Below are 21,678 nucleotides of genomic sequence, written 5' to 3'. Positions count from 1 at the left end.
ACAAAACCTCCTTTACCCCCTCCCTCCAACCTTTCCTAGGCCGACCCCTACCCCGCCTTCCTTCCACCACAGACTGATACACTCTTGAAGTCATTCTGTTTCGCTCCATTCTCTCTATGTGTCCGAACCACCTCAACAACCCTTCCTCAGCCCTCTGGACAAAAGTTTTGGCAATCCCGCACCTCCTCCTAACTTCCAAACTACGAATTCTCTGCATTATATTCACACCACACATTGCCCTCAGACATGACATCTCCACTGCCTCCAGCCTTCTCCTTGCTGCAACATTCATCACCCATGCTTCACACCCATATAAGAGCGTTGGTAAAACTATATTCTCATACATTCCCCTCTTTGCCTCCAAGGACAAAGTTCTTTGTCTCCACAGACTCCTAAGTGCACCGCTCACCCTTTTCCCCTCATCAATTCTATGATTCACCTCATCTTTCATTGACCCATCTGCTGACACATCCACTCCCAAATATCTGAATACATTCACTCTCTCCCTCCAATCTGATATCCAATCTTTCATCACCTAATCTTTTTGTTATCCTCATAACCTTACTCTTTCCTGTATTCACTTTTAATTTTCTTCTTTTGCATACCCTACCAAATTCATCCACCAACCTCTGCAACTTCTCTTCAGAATCTCCCAAGAGCACAGTGTCATCAGCAAAGAGCAACTGTGACAACTCCCACTTTATGTGTGCTTCTTTATCTTTTAACTCCACGCCTCTTGCCAAGACCCTCGCATTTGCTTCTCTTACAACCCCATCTATAAATATATTAAACAACCACAGTGATATCACACATCCTTGTCTAAGGCCTACTTTTACTGGGAAATAATCTCCCTCTTTCCTACATACTCTAACTTGAGTCTCACTATCCTCGTAAAAACTCTTCACTGCTTTCAGTAACCTACCTCCTACACCATACACCTGCAACATCTGCCACATTGCCCCCCTATCCACCTTGTCATACATCTTTTCCAAATCCATAAATGCCTCAAAAACCTCTTTAGCCTTATCTAAATATTGTTCACTTATATGTTTCACTGTAAACACTTGGTCCACACACCCCCTACCTTTCCTAAAGCCTCCTTGTTCATCTGCTATCCTATTCTCCATCTTACTCTTAATTCTTTCAGTAATAACTCTACCATACACTTTACCAGGTATACTCAACAGACTTATCTCCCTATAATTTTTGCACTCTCTTTTGTCCCCTTTGCCTTTATACAGAGGAACTATGCATGCTCTCTGCCAATCCCTAGGTACCTTACCTTCTTCCATACATTTATTAAATAATAGTACCAACCACTCCAAAACTATATCCCCACCTGCTTTTAACATTTCTATCTTTATCCCATCAATCCCAGCTGCCTTACCCCCTTTCATTTTACCTACTGCCTCATGAACTTCCCCCACACTCGCAACTGGCTCTTCCTCACTCCTACAAGATGTTATTCCTCCTTGCCTTATACATGAAATCACAGCTTCCCTATCTTCATCAACATTTAACAATTCCTCAAAATATTCCTTCCATCTTCCCAATACCTCTAACTCTCCATTTAATAACTTTCCTCTCCTATTTTTAACTGACAAATCCATTTGTTCTCTAGGCTTCCTTAACTTGTTAATCTCACTCCAAAACTTTTTCTTATTTTCAACAAAATTTGTTGATAACATCTCACCCACTCTCTCATTTGCTCTCTTTTTACATTGCTTCACCACTCTCTTAACCTCTCTCTTTTTCTCCATATACTCTTCCCTCCTTGCATCACTTCTACTTTGTAAAAACTTCTCATATGCTAACTTTTTCTCCCTTACTACTCTCTTTACATCATCATTCCACCAATCGCTCCTCCTCCCTCCCACACCCACTTTCCTGTAACCACAAACTTCTGCTGAACACTCTAACACTACATTTTTAAACCTACCCCATACCTCTTCGACCTCATTGCCTATGCTCTCATTAGCCCATCTATCCTCCAATAGCTGTTTATATCTTACTCTAACTGCCTCCTCTTTTAGTTTATAAACCTTCACCTCTCTCTTTCCTGATGCTTCTATTCTCCTTGTATCCCATCTACCTTTTAATCTCAGTGTAGCTACAACTAGAAAGTGATCTGATATATCTGTGGCCCCTCTATAAACATGTACATCCTGAAGTCTACTCAACAGTCTTTTATCTACCAATACATAATCCAACAAACTACTGTCATTTTGCCCTACATCATATCTTGTATACTTATTTATCCTCTTTTTCTTAAAATATGTATTACCTATAACTAAACCCCTTTCTATACAAAGGTCAATCAAAGGGCTCCCATTATCATTTACACCTGGCACCCCAAACTTACCTACCACACCCTCTCTAAAAGTTTCTCCTACTTTAACATTCAGGTCCCCTACCACAATTACTCACTTGGTTCAAAGGTTCCTATACATTCACTTAACATCTCCCAAAATCTCTCTCTCTCTCCTCTACATTCCTCTCTTCTCCAGGTGCATACACGCTTATTATGACCCACTTTTCACATCCAACCTTTACTTTAATCCACATAATCCTTGAATTTACACATTCATATTCATAACACAATAATAATCACTCTGAGGCACATTAAATGCCATATATTGCGTTAATATAGACATTTTGATAATCCATCTATGATATTTTTCAAAATTATATAATAAACATGCTGCATAATGTATAAACATGATAAATACACCCCACAGTAGAATAAATTAATATGAGATTTTTTACAGTCGTCTTGTCGGAGTGTCAGAAAGAATAAAGTTTTCTATAGTTCAACATGAAAGAAAATGCGTACACAACGGTATTACTGGGGATAACTGTAGAAAATTATTCCTTTCATATGCCTTCACTCAGAGTATCATTCCTTCTAAAAATGGTGTGTTACATGAGAATGGGAGTGTTACTCTTTATTTATTCTACTTTACCAATGTGGAGACAACGTGTACACAATGTAAGGTGTTTGTAGTATGATATAAGCGTCACAGACATGGAAATGAACACGTATCAACCACACCCAAATGTGTTCGTCTGTTGTTTACATACTCTGTGGCTCTCTCCTGTCTCACTTATTTGTTCTCTCTCTCTCTCTCTCATTTATTCATTATCTCGTTTACTCACCTCTCACCCTACAGTAAGACTAGTAATATTTCAAGGTAAGTAATGAATGTATTGTATATGCATTTTATCGCTCTAGGGAGTTTTGAGTGTTTAGTTGTAGTATATTACGTGTGGGTGGGTTGGCCAGGAGGGCTACCATACCTCCCATGCCTGACTTTCTACAAATAAATACTTTTCACCTCTCACTCTACATTAAGACTACAAATATTTTAAGGTAAGTAATACGTGTACTGTACAGTATATGCATTTTATCGCTCTAAGGTGCTTTGACCCTTTCTCTGTCGAGACCCCTGTAATGTAATGGGGAGTCCATCACTTTGGTTTCATCAGTTAAATATCTGGGAATCCCCTTTGACCCATGCATGTCAGGAGAATTGATAGGGAACAGTGTAGTAAAGAAAGCGAATGCCAGGCTGAAGTTCCTGTATAGACAAGCACAGTGTCTACCTACTGAGGCTCGCAGGACCCTATGTCTAGCCCTTATACAATGCCATATGGATTACGCTTGCTCTTCTTGGTACTCTGCCTTGACAAAAAAACTGAAAGATAGACTGCAAATCACCCAGAACAAAATCGTAAGATTCATCCTGGGGCTGGGACCAAGAGAACATGTAGGCCAGGATGAATTACAGCAGTTGGATATGCTGAATGTTGAAGACAGAGTAAAACAACTGAAGCTAAATCATGTTTATAAAATTGCTCACGAACAGTGTCCAGAATATCTTGCTGTCAATTTTGTCAAGGTTGGGAACCAAAGCAATCATAGTACTAGGGGGAGAGAGCACAACTTTGTAGTACCCACAGTCAGTGGCCAGGCTTCAAACACCTTTTATTGTACAGCAATAAAGGAATGGAACAGACTACCCACAAATGTCAAGGCCAGTCATAGCTTGAACCAGTTCAAGAAGACTGCCAAAAAGTGTCTGATGAATGAAGCAACAGAAAGGGAGGGGAATGATTTTCTATTTTTTAGCTAAAATACGTGTAAATTTTACCTTATCCCTAGTAATGACCCTCGTATTGTAGATAGTCGTAATGACCCTCGGGTAGTAGATAGTCTTTTTAGTATGATAATAAGATGTTATCTTCATTATAGAATAATAAGAAAATATTATAACCTTTATATTATAATAATAAGGTAAAAGGACCCCAATGGAAATAAGTCACTCTGTCTGACTTTTTTGGGTTATCCTAGGTTCTCTACACATATGCTGCTATGTATGATAATTCTATGTAACTGTATTGTGTATACCTGAATAAATTTACTTACTTACTTACTTACTTACACAAACTTGCTCTCAGTATCAAAGAATTTAAAAAAAGAACTGTTATTTTTTCTTATGAAATGATAGAGAATTTTTTTCCCAATGGTAATGGCACCAAAAATACGAAATTTGATGGAAAACATACAGAATCACGCTCTCGCGAAGTTAGTGGTCTCAGCGATGTTTACATATCAGTGATTTTGCCCACTTTGAGCCCTATTTTTGGACAATTCCATATTTCCAGTCGACCATACTCATAGCTATTTAACTAGAACTCCATTTGTTCTATCGATTGAGTACAAGAAACCGCCCATTTACCAATTTCATCTATCCAAGAAAGTGATCAGAAATTGGTAATTTGGCCAATTTCATACACAATGAGTAAGGCCAATTTCAAAATAGGGTCCAGAATTAACAATACAAACATTCCTAGGACTAAAATAATGTTTTCTCTGTTCATTAGTCACGTCTCCAGGCCCCTTTTATATTACGCTTGCTTTCCACTTTGAATTTTTATTCACACAAAAAATAGAAGATTTACTCTTATGCAGACTACTGCATTATGTAAAAATAGTATAAATAATATCAGCGCATTTGTGAAAGCACGTTAGACCCACCAGTTGATGTGTATTGGACACATGGCGTGATTTGTTTACTTTTGAACATCAGCAAAAATCGAACATTTCCACTACTTTGAGCTCAGTTTCCAGGTACTTTCAGTTCATAAACCATTCAAAATCATCTCTATTTCTGTAATATATATTTCCTTCTATCAGTTAAGACAAGAAAACGAGAATACACAACCATAAATACCAAACGAAAATACACCATAAAGTCGGTGTTTTAAACCAAAAACACGATTGTAGTTTTTTTTCCTCCTTATGCACTCTGTGCTGCAGGATTTCTTTTATACTGCGCACACTGACCACTCAGACCCATTTTCTCATATGTAGGCCTACCAGCTTTCTCCCGCAAGATTTGAAACCACTAGAATTTTGGCATAATATTACGAGACTGACACTGGCTTCCAAGCCGTAATATTGTGGGACCAGCAGTCATAGTATGTTATGTGTGGGTAGGTTGGCCAGGAGGGCCACCATACCTATCACACATTAAGACTACAAATATTTGAAGTACATAATGAGTGTATTGTGTGTGTATTTTACTTTTTATTGTTTTTAATGCTTAGTTCTAGTATTGTTAACTTAATATATGTTAGTGTAAACGTGTTATTTGGCATTTATATGTATTTATAAGTGGAAAAAATGGTGTTCTGCTTTCCGGTGATGTCTGCTTTCTGGCGGTAGCCTGGAACCTAACCTGCCGTATAAGTGGGGCCCTACTGTATACCCTGTGAATTTTATGGCTCACTTTTAGTGAATGTACATATATCACACATGTGAAATTACTGATAGAAATAGGGCTGCATAATAGTGAATTCACATAAAGCAAATATGCATAAATTCAGGGGAAACCTGTATTCCTTATCACTAGCAAGCAAGCTCAAACACAATTGTTATTTTTAAAGAAATAATTCTTAGTGCCTGTGGTTTATTTTGGTCGAAAGATTATTATTGTTAAAAACGAAATACTAGAGTGTATAGTATTGGGTTTACCAAATTGATATTACAGTACTATTCGCTCATCGCTTTTTCTTGGATTTATTGGACTGCAGTGCTTGACTCTTTTGACTTTTATTTTTTGGCAGACTTCAACAAGTTGTGTGAGAAACATTGATTGTCCCTCAGGATTCCTTTCTTTCACTAATAATCCAGTTTCTTTACATAGACATTCCAGAAAAATGGTATCTTGATTTCCTTTACCTCCGTTTACCTTACATATATAGCACAGCACAGTAGTATATCAAACATGTAGCCATTTTCAGATGCAGTAAAAACCTTAAATATGTGAATTTACAAGGGTTGGGCCCCTAGAGGGCCTTACGAATTCAGAGCTCGAAAATAACATTAAATTATTCATATAATAAATATTTTTTAGGTTTGACATGGTTTTGTGTTTGACAGGACATCTCTCTCTAAATATTTCTCTAAAATTACAGAAAAAAGAGATCTGTGTGCAGGAATCCCACTGAACACATTTTGAGTGAAATTTCATGGTTAATCTTTAGTTATAAGGGTTGTACAGCAGGCAGTTTAGAATGTCATGTACCAAGCAATTTATGGGTTGTGCACTAAACAATGTATGGATTGTGCACCAAGCAATTTAGGGATTGTTCACCAAGCAGTTTAGGGGTTATGCACAAAGCAGATTAGGGGTCGTGCACGAAGCAATTTGGAGGTCGTCCACCAAGGAAGAAAAAAAATTGGCAAAGTGAAAAATTTGCTAATTATCAAAGCAATTCCCAGGAAACCCTTGAGTAAAAACATTTGGTAATTGAAGCACACAAATTAGGAAGCTCACAAATGGGGATTCATCAATACAGTATGAGTGTTTTTCTTCTGCAAAGGAAGCATTATGAAATTTATTTGTTTTACTGTTTAAAAACATGAAGCAATGTATGTACTTTGGAATGTGTAGCTTTTGTATTGGAATATTCATTGACCAAAGAAGTAAGAAATTCTCTTTTTACTTTTTTCTACACAGATTAAGGCATAATGTTCAAGACTTGGTGTACAAAGAGAGAAAACCATTTGGACACAGGACTTAAACACTTAACACACATAAAAATGCACATTTAGTTTCTGAAGCTAGTTCTTAACCTTTAAATGGAGATCTGACTAATTGTTTTTTCTGTTCATATTACTGAGCTCCTGAAAGGTACATTAAATAGTCAAAAACACTGATGACTGTTATAATAGTAAAAAAATATATATATGCCTGACATTCAGGATTTGTTATACAGGCTACCCTGAATTTGGATATTTTCTGAACAAGACTGGGCGACCAATGGTGTACTCTTGCTCATGGCCCTTCTACCAGATTTTCTCACGCATGCAGGTAAGAAGGGCTGACAAAGAATAAACATTTATACTATATGTCTTTGTTTAGTTCAGATTGGATCTTAAAATTTAGCAGGTGTTAGTGTGTATTGTAGGATACAAGTAAATTTGGAATTACATGAATATATCTTTCACATATATTCATGTATTTTTGTTATATTTATACAAGGTCATCTTAACATACTAGTTATATTAAGGAGGGATATTACTCTTACATAGTTTTATTTTAAGTATTATAAACCTATAGGATTCACACAGCATCTGGAAAATGGGAGATAATTATGAACCAAGGAATGGTAATGTAACTTCATTTCCTCGGATTAAGATCACTTTAACATCAAGGCGATCTTCCTTCTTAGGACTTGCATGGGCTGTTAACTGGGCATATAAGAGCTTAAGAATTATGAAGAAAATATGTGAAATTGTCTTAAAGTATGAATGTAAATCCTGTTGACTGCTAGTGGGTCATAAAGGTTGTAATTTATTTGTGCACTAACAGTTGAGTAAATTTGAATCCCTTAAAAATCTGTATACCATATAAACTGTGTTAAAGTATAAACAGTTTTGTATTTTGTAACAGAAATGTTTGTGCTGTTTAAATTTATGCATTATTGTGTAAGAGAAACTTCAGGTAGTTTTGTACATTATCTTAATGATTTGGTTTGTACTGTATAACAAATTACTTACTGGTACAGTGAAACCTCAGTTTTCATCAATATTTCCCACTAGATATAATGTAAATCCAATTAATCCATTCCAGACACCCAAAAGTATTAACAAAAAAATACATTTTATAGAGAATAACTGTAGTTTTACATACAGAAAACAATGAGAAATAAATATAAAAGACTAATGAAATGGATAACTCAACATTTAACATCACTTTTACCTTTATTGAAGACTCTTCTTGGCGTATGGAAGACTGCGAGGAGGGGAGAGGGAGGAGAGGTTCTCTTCCACCATCACACCACCCTCTACCACCATCACACCACCCTCTACCACCATCACACCACCCTCTACCACCATCACTACCACCCTCTACCACCATCACTACCACCTTCTACCACAGTCACAACCACTACTAACCTCTACCACAATCACAACCACTACTACCCTCTTCCACCATTACTACCACCCACTACCAATGAGAAATAAAGCCAGATTGACTTAGAACACGTGGGATGCTTTGTGTGGGCATGGGCGGACATGTTCGGTATGGCAGACCACTGTCAACTCGACAAAAACCGAGGTAATGAACGAAAACTGGGACAAAATTTTGACGAAAAAATTCATCGAAAACCAAATTCAATGAAAATCAGGGCAAACAAAAACCGAGGTTCCACTGTATTTATTACCAAAATCTATTGATAATTTGAGAGCTCATTCAGTGTTAGGCATGATGATAATATTGACATGTACATATATCATATTTCTAGAGAAATGCTAAAGCCAGGGAAATAGAAAATTAGGTTTGATTCAAGGAGGTAGTGTTTGCATGATTTAAAACACTTCTTAGTAATTGGAAACAAAAATGGTGTGCTACTGAATTTATTTTAGAATCTTTTATGTGTGTTTTGCCAAGTTTTACAGTAAACGTTTCATTTAACTGACCTCGATTTAATGGACTTAGGAAATCCAGAACAATATTCATTGGGTCGTTTGATTTGGAAAAAATGGACAAAATACATTGGTTAGAGAAGTGTGGGGTTTAGCACTTAGTTTTGATGATGATAATGATAATAATACTAAATAATAATAATAATAATAATAGAGAAGTGTGCACTATTCTTGAAATCATGACAAAATAATTTCATTATCCACTGCACTCACTAGTACCAGCCAGCTGGCCCCTCTTCCCTCTTACTCCATTAAATCGAGGATTTACTTTTTCCTGGTAGAGTAGAAACTTTTGAGACAATATTTTCCTTTGTTTCTTATTTTTCATAGATAAAAAAATTTTGATGCTATAATAGGAGCTAAAATGAAGAGAAATGAAAATGAAGAGAGGTTGTAAATGCCAACATATCCAGAAACAGACTATATAGGCTAGTATACTGTGTATTGCTCATAAGCCAACTATGATAATGCAGTGTACAGAATTGTACATTGTATCTCTTGCTCAAAATTACAGTTTGCTGTCATTAACATGCCCAGTACACATCTTTAAGATGCAAATATCTGTCAGCATCAGGTGGCCTACACAAGTTGAATCATGTAAGTACAGTTAGTCCCACTACTGAACACATGCCTACATCATGGTTACACATTTTGTTTGCTTGGTACATAGTTCTATGGCTTTCTTGCATTTTATACTTTCATAAACTCTATGAGCACTGAAATAAGTGGAGTCAGTCTAATGGTGCTGATATGAAGGGAAAACAACAGAAATGTGAGAATGTGCCTATTCTTGGAAAGTGCATTTTACAGTACTGTACCAAGTCAGTAGATAGGAGGTACTGTATATTGGAGACCCCACAGATACCAAGCAGTAGTTATTGCGTATACTGGGCACAGCTGCCTAGTCCTGTCAAAAAAGAAAAAAGTAGTTCTTTACAAAGGTTAACACACCCAGTCTAGTCTGTGGCATAAAAATTTGAGCAAGACACATGTCAAGAAAATTCTTGGGCATAAAAGCTTCAGAAGCAGTAATAAGTTTGTTATAGCAACATGGAGGGTTTTCAAAAGTACATGACATTGTCTGAGGAGAAGGGGGATGGAAATTCATTTGGGTAATTGATAGCAGTTGTTCAATAATTTAGAAATTTCAGAGGAACTTGGTGCTAGCGACCACAAATCAATTACATTTAGCATTGAATGGTAGTATGATAGTAGGGATAACTCAGTAACAGTCCCAGATTTTCGCTTAGCAGATTACGATGGGCTTAGAGCACACTTATCTGTTGACTGGGGTAATGAAGAGAGCTATCAATATGACAGTTTTCTGAACACTATACATGCTGCTCAAAGAACATTTATCCCATTTAAAGAAATTAGATCAAGCAGAAATGATCCAAAATGGATGAATAATAGGCTCAAATATCTTTTAGGGCATAAGAAAGGAATTTATAGGCGTATCAAAAGAGGCGAGAGGCACTTTATGAATCAGTATATTGACATTAAGAGGGACGTTAAAAAGGGGATAAGAAAAGCTAAACGAGACTATGAAATTAAAGTTGCTAGGGATTCGAAAACTAACCCAAAAAGTTTTTTCCAGGTGTATAGAACAAAAGTTAGAGATAAGATAGGTCCCCTTAAAAATAACTATGGACATCTTACTGACAAAGAGAACGAAATGTGCTCAATATTAAATAATTATTTTCTCTCGGTTTTTACACAGGAAGACACAACAATATCCCAGTAATTAATTTTTATAGTGGGCCTGAAGAAGATAAATTATGTAACATCACAGTCACTAGTGAAATGGTTATGAAACAAATAGATCGACTGAAGCAAAATAAGTCGCCGGGACCTGATGAGCTTTTTTCAAGGGCTCTTAAGGAATGCAAAATGGAACTCTGTAAACCATTAACTAATATTTTTAATTTATCTCTTCAAACAGGTGTAGTGTCTGATATGTGGAAGTTGGCTAATGTAATTCCTATTTTTAAATCAGGGGATAATTCATTACCGTCAAATTACCGCCCAATAAGCCTGACCTCAATTTTAGGCAAATTGCTAGAGTCGATTACAGCTGAGATTATAAGAAGCCATCTGGATAAGCATAATCTGATTAATGATACTCAGCATGGATTCACGAGAGGCCGTTCTTGTCTAACTAATTTATTAACTTTCTTCAGTAAAGCTTTTGAGGCTGTTGATCACGATAAAGAATTTGATATTATTTACTTAGATTTTAGTAAGGCATTTGATAGAGTTCCCCACCAAAGACTGTTCAAGAAAGTGGCAGCACATGGCATTCAGGGAAAAGTGCTGTCATGGATCGAGTCATGGCTCACTAATAGGAAGCAGAGAGTATGCTTAAATGGGGTTAAATCCAAGTGGGGATCTGGAGCAAGTGGCATACCACAGGGATCAGTCTTAGGCCTGTTGTTGTTTATAATATATATCAATGACCTTGATGAGGGTATTACTAGTGATATGAGCAAATTTGCCGATGACACAAAGATAGGTAGGATAATTGATTCAAACGTAGATGTTAGGGAACTTCAGGAGGATTTAGACAATGCTCTTGGTCAGAAAAGTGGCAGATGCAGTTCAGTGTAGATAAATGCAAGGTTCTGAAGCTTGGGAGTGTCCATAACCCTAGCGCTTATAAGTTAAATAATGTAGAACTTAGCCATACAGATTGCAAAAAGGACTTGGGGGTTATGGTGAGCAGCAACCTCAAACCAAGACAGCAGTGCCTAAGCGTACGTAATAAAGCAAATAGATTATTGGGATTTATATCAAGAAGTGTAAGCAACAGAAGTCCAGAGGTTATACTGCAGCTTTATACATCATTAGTAAGGCCTCACTTAGATTATGCAGCTCAGTTCTGGTCTCCATATTACAGAATGGACATAAATTCGTTAGAAAACATTCAGCATAGAATGACTAAATTAATACATAGCATTAGAAATCTTCCTTATGAAGAAAGATTGAAGACTCTTAAATTACATTCACTTGTTAGACGAAGAATGAGGGGAGACATGATCGAAGTGTATAAGTGGAAGATGGGTATTAATAAAGGGGATGTTAATAAGGTCTTGAGGATATCTTTCCAAGAGAGAACCTGCAGTAATAGATTTAAATTAGACAAGTTTAGATTTAGAAAGGACATAGGAAAGTATTGGTTTGGAAATAGGGTAGTTGATGAGTGGAACAGTCTACCTAGTTGGGTTATTGAGGCTAGGACTTTGGGTAGTTTCAAATTTAGGTTGGATAAATATATGAGTGAGAGGGGTTGGATTTGAGTGGGACTTGCAAATGAGTGGATAGTTATCAGAGCCTATTTCTTGGGTAGCATTGAAAATTAGATTGGGCAAATGTTTTGTTAGTGGGATGGATTGTAAAGTATGGGCCAACAGGCCTGCTGCAGTGATCCTCCTTTCTTATGTTCTTATAAATACTGATGTTGATTAAGGACGAAATTATTTTTTCTTGTAATAGTGACAGAATATACAGTCGGGCCCCACTTATACAGCAGGTTAGGTTCTGGACTACTACTGAAAAGCAGACCACCGGAAAGCAGAATGCCGTTTTTTCCACCTATGAATGCATATAAATGCCAGATAATAAGTTTACACTAACATATATTAAGTTAGCAATAGAACTAGGCATTAATAACAATAAAATGTAAAATACACACCGAACACTCGTTACTTACCTTAAAATATTGAGAGGTGAGTAGTATTTATTGTAAGAAGCCAGGTGTAGTATGTATGGTAGCCCTCCTGGCTAACACATCCACACGTAATATACCACGACATTTAAAGCGCCCTAGAGCAATAAAATGCATATATGTACAGTACACTTATTACTTACCTTTAAAATATTTGTAGTCTTAATGTTCTTAATGTAGGGTGAGAGGTGAATAGTATTTATTTGTAGAAAGTCAAGTGTGGGTGGTATGGTAGCCCACCTGGCCACCTCACCTACTATGACATTTAAAGTGCCCCTGAGCAATAAAATGCATGTACAGTACACTCATTACTTACCTTAAAATATTTGTAGTCTTAATGTAGGGTGAGAGGTGAGTAAACAAGATAAAAATGAATAAACGAGAGAGAGAGAGAGAGAGAGAGAGAGAGAGAGACAGACAGAGAGAGAGACAGACAGAGAGAGAGACAGACAGAGAGAGAGACAGACAGAGAGAGAGACAGACAGAGAGAGAGACAGACAGAGAGAGAGACAGACAGAGAGAGAGAGAGAGAGAGAGACAGACACAGACACACACACACACACACACACACACACACACACACACACACACACACACACACACACACACACACACACACACACACACACACACACACACACACACACTAACCTAACCTAACCTAACACATTAGCTCATAACTCCCCCCACCACACACACATTTTTACGATAAGCTGAAGCAGCTAGAACATCCCAACAGGATAAAAACAAAATGGGCTCTCAGAAGGGAGGACGTAAAGGCAAGGGAACTGATGATGGCTGGTCGGAAAAGGAAGAATGGGTAGAAAGGCTCAAGAACAAAATGGAACAACAATGGGAAAAGAGGTTAAACGAGCTTTGCAATAACATGCTAGAGCAAATATCTGCAGAGAGCAAGAAGTGGGAATCACAAGCTGTGGTAGCTAAGGCAAAGATACAGAGATTGGAGGAAGAAATGGATGTGCTGAAGCAGGATCTAAAGATGAGGTCCGAAAGGAGCAAGATGACTGAAATGGGAACATCAGCAGGCAGCAAGGGGACTGAAGGAGGGGATGAATCTAAGCAGTCTTTTGCAGCAGTAATATAAGGCCATCATGGTGTCTGGGAGATGATTAGGGAATCAGCAAAGGAGATGCTTAAATCAGATCCAGAGATAGAGGGAAAAGAAATGGGAAGAGGAGAGGGAGAGCTCAATAATTATTCATGGGCTTCAGGAGGCTGAAGGGCAGACCTATGATGAAAGAAAGCATTGGGAGAAAACAGAGATTAAGAACATCATTGCAATAACAGGAGAGAGGGACATGTCTCAGGTAGAAAATTTTCACAGACTTGGGGGGGTATTCGAGGGAAAAAAATTGACCAATCAGATTGACATTCAAGACAGATGTGGTAAGGAACAGGATACTACAACAGAAACCACTGTTAAAGGACTCTCCAGATTATCAAAAAGTGTTCCTAAATCGAGACAGAACACGAAAGGAAAGGGAACAACTGAAAATGAGAGCAAGACAGAACCAATGGAAGGAAAGAGAGACAGGACAGGCAACGACAGACAGGAAAACTCAGCCTTTGGGGGAACATCAAACACAAATGCTTACCGAAACCTCTCAACCCCTGCCACCACATATCAACCAAACACAGTAAACAGAAACGAACCTCGCTCCATAGCCACCACCCCCCCCAAGCACTAATTCCACAATCACAGCAGCCTCCCATAATATTGTGCACTGCCTCCCACCCTCCCAGCCTGTACCTTCCTTTTCCATCTCCCAAAATACAGTAATGGAAAGGAAGCTAAAGGTGTGGTACACCAATGCAGATGGAATAACAAATAAGAGTGGCAAGAATGCATCATTGATGCATCACCTGACATCATAGCACTAACAGAGACAAAACTTACAGGGATGATAACAGATGTAATTTTTCCACCTGGATATCAGATTATGAGGCAAGACAGAGAGAACAGAGGAGGGGGAGGAGACTTCATTGTAGGAACACTTCAGACTGGTGGTCCAAAGGTGGTGATAGTAGTGATGTATAACCCACCACTTAGCAGCAGGAGAACAAGAGAAGAGTATGATGTGCACAAAAGGGCAATGGTGGATACACTAGCCCGGAGGGCTCATATGGGTAGGACAAAATTGCTTATAATGGGGGATTTCAATCATAAAGAGATTGACTGGGAAAACCTAGAGCCACATGGGGGACCAGAAACATGGAGGGCTAAGATGTTGGAGACTATATTGGAGAACTTCATGCATCAACATGTTAGGGATACAACCAGAGAGAGAGGAGAGGATGTTGCAGCAAGGCTGGATCTCATATTCACCTTGAATAGTTCAGACATAAGGGATATCGCCCACGAAAGACCCCTTGGCACTAGTGATCATGATGTCCTGAGTTTTGAATATCTTGTCGAGTTAAAAGTGGAGAATGCAGCAGCATGAGAACAAAGAGAGAAACCAAACTTCAAAAAAAGGGGACTACATAGGAATGAGAAGTTTCCTGCATGAAGTGCAGTAGGAAAGAGAACTAGATGGAAAGACAGTAAATGAAATGATGGAAATAGTAACCACTAAGTGCAGGGAGGCAGAGGAAAGGTTCATACCAAAGGGCAACAGAAAAAATGGTAAGACCAGAGTGAGCCCATGGTTTAATTGGAGGTGTAAAGAGGCCAAAGACAAGTGTGCAAGAGCATGGAAAAGGTATAGAAGGCAAAGGACTCAAGAAAACAAGGAGCTGAGCAGAACCAGAAACGAATATGCAAGGATAAGGAGAGAGGCCCAGAGGCAATACGAGAACGACATAGCATCAAAAGCCAAATCTGAACCAAAGTTGCTATACAGTCACATTAGGAGAAAAAAAACAGTCAAGGACCAGGTAATCAGGCTGAGGAAAGGAGGAGGGGGAGCTCACGAAGAGTGACCAAGAAGTATGTGATGAATTAAACAAAAGATTTAGAGAAGTATTCACAATAGAGTCAGGAATGCTTCCAGCAAACTGTGGAGGTAGGGTGCACCAGCAGGCGCTGGACACAATACACATAACCAAGGTAGAGGCAAAGAAACTGCTAGACGAACTCGATACCTCAGAGGCAGTGGGCCCAGATAACATATCTCCATGGATACTGAGAGAGGGAGCAGAGGATCTGTGTGTGCCATTAGCAGCAATCTTCAGTAAATCTATCGAAACAGGGCAGTTGCCTGAGGCATGGAAGACAGCACATGTAGTTCCAATTTTTAAGAAAGGGGACAGACAGGCAGCATTAAACTACAGACCAGTATAGTATGTAAAGTCATGGAAAAGATTATCAGGAGAAAAGTAGTGGAACACATTGAAAAGATTGGGCTCATACATGACAGTCAGCACGGCTTCAGAGATGGGAAATCCTGTGTCACAAATTTACTTGAGTTCTACGATAAGGTAACAGAAGTAAGACAGGAGAGAGAGGGATGGGTAGATTGCATCTTTTTAGATTGCAAGAAGGCTTTTGACACAGTACCACACAAGAGACTGGTGCAAAAATTAGAGGAGCAGGCAGGAATAATGGGGAAAGTACTGCAATGGATCAGGGAATACCTGACAGGAAGGAAACAATGTGTGTTGGTTCGTGTGTCGGAGTGGGCGAATGTGTTGAGTGGGGTTCCACAAGGTTCAGTCCTAGGCCCGGTGCTGTTTCTTGTATACGTGAATGACATGGTGGAAGGAATAGATTCAGAAGTGTCACTGTTCACTGATGATGTGAAACTGATGAGGAGAATACAAGTGGGCGAGGATCAGTTAAGATTACAAGGGGATCTGGACAAACTACAAGTATGGTCCGACAAATGGCTCCTGGAGTTTAACCCCAGTAAGTGTAAGGTCATGAAGATTGGGGAAGGACACAGAAGACCGCAGACAGAGTACAGGTTAGGAAACCAACAGCTGCAAACGTTAGTTAAAGAAAAGGATCTTGGGGTAAGCATTATAACGAACATGTCCCCTGAGGCACACATCAAACAAATAACTGCTGTAGCATATGGGAGATTGGCATTTAGACATCTGAGTAAGGAGTCATTCACGACATTGTATACAGTGTACGTAAGGCCTATACTGGAATATGCAGCGCCAGTATGGAACCCTCATTTAGTCAAACACGTCACAAAATTGGAGAAAGTGCAAAAATTTGCAACACGATTAGCCCCGGAACTGAGGGGTATGTCTTATGAGGAGAGGTTAAGGGAACTCAACCTGATGACACTAGAGGATAGGAGGGATAGAGGGGACATGATAACAACGTATAAAATACTAAGAGGCATTGACAAGGTGGACAAGGATCGAATGTTTCAGAGATGGGATACAAAAACAAGGGGACACAATTGGAAACTGAAAACCCAGATGAATCATAGGGATGTTAGGAAGTATTTCTTTAGTCTTAGAGTTGTCAGGAACTGGAATAATCTGGAGAGTGAAGTAGTGGAAGCAAGTTCCATGAATAGCTTTAAGAAGAGGTATGACAAATATCATGGAGCAGGGAGAGAGTGAATTAGTATCGACCAGTGAAGAGGCGGGGTTAGGAGCTATGACTCGACCCCTGCAACCACATATAGGTGAGTATACTCACTCACACACACACACACACACACACACACACACACACACACACACACACACACACACACACACACACACACACACACACACACACACACACATACACACATACATACACACACACATACATACACACACACATACATACACACACACACATACACACACATACACACACACACACACATACACACATACACACATACACACACACACATACACACACACACACACACACACACACACACACACACACACACACACACACACACACACATACACACACACACACATACACACACACACACACACACACACACACACACAGACACACACACACACACACACACACACACACACACACACACACACACACACTCACACTCACACTCACACTCTCTCTCTCTCACTCTCTCACTCTCTCACTCTCTCACTCTCACTCTCTCCCTCTCTCCCTCTCTCCCTCTCTCCCTCTCTCCCTCACTCCCTCACTCCCTCACTCCCTCACTCCCTCCCTCACTCCCTCACTCCCTCACTCCCTCACTCCCTCCCTCCCTCCCTCCCTCCCTCCCTCCCTCCCTCCCTCCCTCTCTCCCTCTCTCACTCTCTCTCACTCTCTCACTCACACACACACACGCAAAGTATATAGACAGACGAATGTGTCTGGGTATGGTTCATACACATTCATTTCCATGTCTGTGAAGCTTATACCCTAATACAAACACCTTACATTGTGTACAAGTTGTCTCCACATTGGTACAGGTCTCCCTCCACATTTGCGAGGGTTAGGGGATCAAGAACCTTGCGAATGTTGAAAAACTGCGAATATTTGGTGCACAAATATATTGTAGGGAAATATAATAATAGCATTTACTTAGCCTAACAATACTGCTGCCTTAACCTGTTGAACCATGAACAATCATAAAATACATGAAAACATCGTAAAATATTGTACTAGTGCCAGCCCTGTGGTAAAGAAGGTAAGAAAGACTATAGAATTCAAGAAAGAACTCGTAGCAGAGTACCAAAGTGGAGGAGGAAGAGAGAGGGGAGAATGTGCCTTCTTCAGTGATTCAGTGATTCTACGATATGTACAATACTAAAACAGCATGAGTCGATAAAGGCTATAGTGCCAGCCAGTGATAAAGTGTAGCCTTAACAGTGTAGCAAGTAAGTTAAGTGATTAATCAAAAGAAAAAGGACAGCACGAACCTAACTCCTCCAATGTTGTTGGAGTTATATAGGGCGACTGACAACACCGCCGCCTCTGCTGCTGCCTTCACTACCATGTATAGCTTATGCTCTCAATGGCCCTTATACACCCAACAACAACACAGCAACACTCGTGACATACTTAATGACATATTTTATTCATTCTAGAGTATATGCCTTGTTTCTATGTTATTAATATTGTTCATTATGTCATATTAGATGACCTGTGATAGATAAATAAGCCGTAGAGCTGATATTAGTGTCACATTGAAGGGCTATCTTGTCCTATCCCCAAACAAACTGCCACCGTCACAATTCCTAACATACGTAATGACATATTTTAAATATGATTGGGTGGCTGAGCATTCGCGAATGTTTGAAGCCTGCGGAAGTGGAACTCACAAATGTGGAGGGAGACCTGTAGAATAAATAAAGAGCAACACTCCCATTCTCATGTAACACACCATTTTTAGAAGGAATGATGCTCTGAGTGAAGGCATATGAAAGGAATAATTTTCTACAGTTAACCCCAGTAATACTGTTGTGTATACATTGTTTTTGGTGTTGAACTAGAGAAAGAGTTCTTCTTTCCGACACTTCGACAAGACAACCGGAAAAAAATTTATATTTGTTAATATATTCTACTGTGAGTGTATTTATCATGTTTATATGTTATATAGTGTGTTTATTATATAATTTTGAAAAAAATATCGTAGATGGATTAGTCAGAATGTCTATATTAATGTAATATACTACATTTAATGCACTTCAGAGTGATTATTATTGTGTGTTATTGTTATTATCATTATTAATATGGCGTCTTCAAGACTAATAAGACTCTTAGTGATTTTGACATGTACCTGCATGCCAGCACTGTGTGTAAGTTTATTTAGGTACAGGTACACATAAGTATAATTATCAGAGCATATATAAAATATGAAATAACTTTAAAACACTTGAAATTTTGGAAAGTTTCCAGACATAATGGAGAGTCGTGCTCATGGAGAATGTAAACAAACCAGGTGGTCTGCGGACCGTATTAGAAAGTCAGGTGCGGGGAACCATAAAGAGAGTTTTGGTCATATAATCTGAAATGTCCATATTAGCAGAACGCCATAAAGTGGGGCCCTACTGTACTAGATAAGGAAGGCACATGGGATGCAGCAGGCTCTGCACCCAGTGCTAAAAGAATGAAATAGTTTTATGGTTATATTTTATGTACTCATTTGTCTCATTCAAACTCTGATAATAGTAACACTCAACCAGAAATGTAAAGTTTTGGCAGTATTTATAGTACAGTAACAGGTTAATTTAGTTTAGGTTGGTTAGTTACATACATATAATCTGTTTATTTTTTAACATGCTGGCTGTCTCCCACCAAGGCAGGGTAATCCAAAAAAGAAACAGTTACCATCATTCACACTATCACTCTTGCCAGAGGCATGCAGATACGACAGTTTAGATGCCCCTCCAAACAGCAAATATCCGAAACCCCCCCTCCTTTAGAGTGTCGGCACTGTACTTCCCACCTCCAGGACTCAAGTCTAACTGGTTTCCCTGAATCTCTTCACAAAATGTTACCTTGCTTATCTGATGCAAAAAAAAAAAAAAAAAAAAAAATTAAATGCAAAGCCATCACATTGAAATTTATCATATTTGTCTTACATTTCAAAGAATCAAGGAAACTGAAACCTAAATACAGTACTATTTTAAATGCAGATCCTTATCAATCGGTTTGCCTTATCCAACGAAATAAAGTAGATAATATATAGTTAAATTTCAGACATTTGGTTTTGGAGGGTCATTATATATATGTATGTACTCGCCTAATTGTGGTTGCAGGGGACGAGACTCAGCTCCTGGCCCTGCCTCTTCACCGAGTGCTACTAGGTCCTCTCTCTCCCTGCTCCATGAGCTTTAACATACCTCATCTTAAAGCTGTGTGGTTCCTGCCTCCACTACCTCACTTGCTAGGCTATTCCACTTCCTGACTACTCTATGACTGAAGAAATACTTCCTAACATCCCATTGACTCATCTGGGCCTTCAACTTCCAGTTGTGACCACTTGTTTCTGTGTCCCCTCTCTGGAACATCCTGTCTCTGTCCACCTTGTCTAGTCCATGCAGTATTTTGTATGTTGCTATCATGTCTCCCCTAACCCTCCTGTCCTCCAGTGTCGTCAGGCCGATTTCCCTTAACCTTTCTTCATAGAACATTCCCCTTAGCTCTGGAACTAACCTTGTCGCAAACCTTTGTACTTTCTCTAATTTCTTGACGTGCTTGATGAAGTGTGGGTTCCAAACAGGTGCTGCATACTCCAGTATGGTCCTGATGTACGCGATGTACAGTGTCTTGAATGATTCCTTACTAAGGTATCGGAACACTGTTCTCAGGTTTGCCAGGCGCCCATATGCTGCAGCAGTTATCTGGTTGATGTGTGCTTCCAGAGACGTGCTCGGTGTTATACTCACCCCAAGATCTTTCTCCTTGAGCTAGGTTTGCAGTCTTTGGCCACCTAGCCTATACTCCGTCTGCGGTCTCCTGTGCCCTTCCCCAATCTTCATGACTTTGCGTTTGGCAGGGTTAAATTCGAGAAGCCAGTTGCTGGACCAGATGTCCAGTCTGTCCAGGTCTCTTTGAAATCCTACCTGATCCTCATCTGATTTAATTCTCCTCATTAACTTCACATTATCTGCAAACAGGGACACTTCTGAGTCTAACCCTTCCATCATGTCATTCACATATACCAAAAATGTGCTAGCACTGGTCCTAGGACCAACCCCTGTGGGACCCCGCTTGTCACAGGTGCCCACTGTGATACCTCATCACGTGTGTGTGTGTGTGTGTGTGTGTGTGTGTGTACTCACCTAGTTGAGGTTGCGGGGGTCGAGTCCGAGCTCCTGGCCCCGCAGTCCGAGCTCCTGGCCCCTGTGTGTGTGTGTGTGTGTGTGTGTTAGTATTTCAACACGTCGGCTGCTTCCCACTGAGGGAGGGTAACCCAAAAAGAAAAATTTTCATCATTCAACCCTTTCATCATCACTCATACATAATCACTGTCTTTGCAGAGGCGCTCAGATATGACAGTTTAGACATCCCTTCAAACTGCCAATATCCTAAACCCTTCCTTTAAAG

General features: G+C 39.3%; 1 protein-coding gene across 1 annotated transcript in view; it reads left to right on the top strand.

Annotated features, from left to right (window-relative positions):
• The window catches only part of LOC128697418 (alpha-N-acetylgalactosaminidase), a 214,800-nt gene that overhangs the window by 149,832 nt on the left and 43,290 nt on the right, over positions 1-21,678 (top strand). Inside the window, exon 7 of the mRNA XM_053789045.2 lies at positions 7,285-7,379. Within this exon, the coding sequence (XP_053645020.1) occupies positions 7,285-7,379 (95 nt within the window). The remainder of the gene's footprint in view (positions 1-7,284; positions 7,380-21,678) is intronic.

This window comes from Cherax quadricarinatus, chromosome 44 (genome assembly GCF_038502225.1).
Source record: "Cherax quadricarinatus isolate ZL_2023a chromosome 44, ASM3850222v1, whole genome shotgun sequence".
NCBI lineage: Eukaryota > Metazoa > Arthropoda > Malacostraca > Decapoda > Parastacidae > Cherax > Cherax quadricarinatus.
This window is presented reverse-complemented; position numbering and strand designations above follow the sequence as displayed.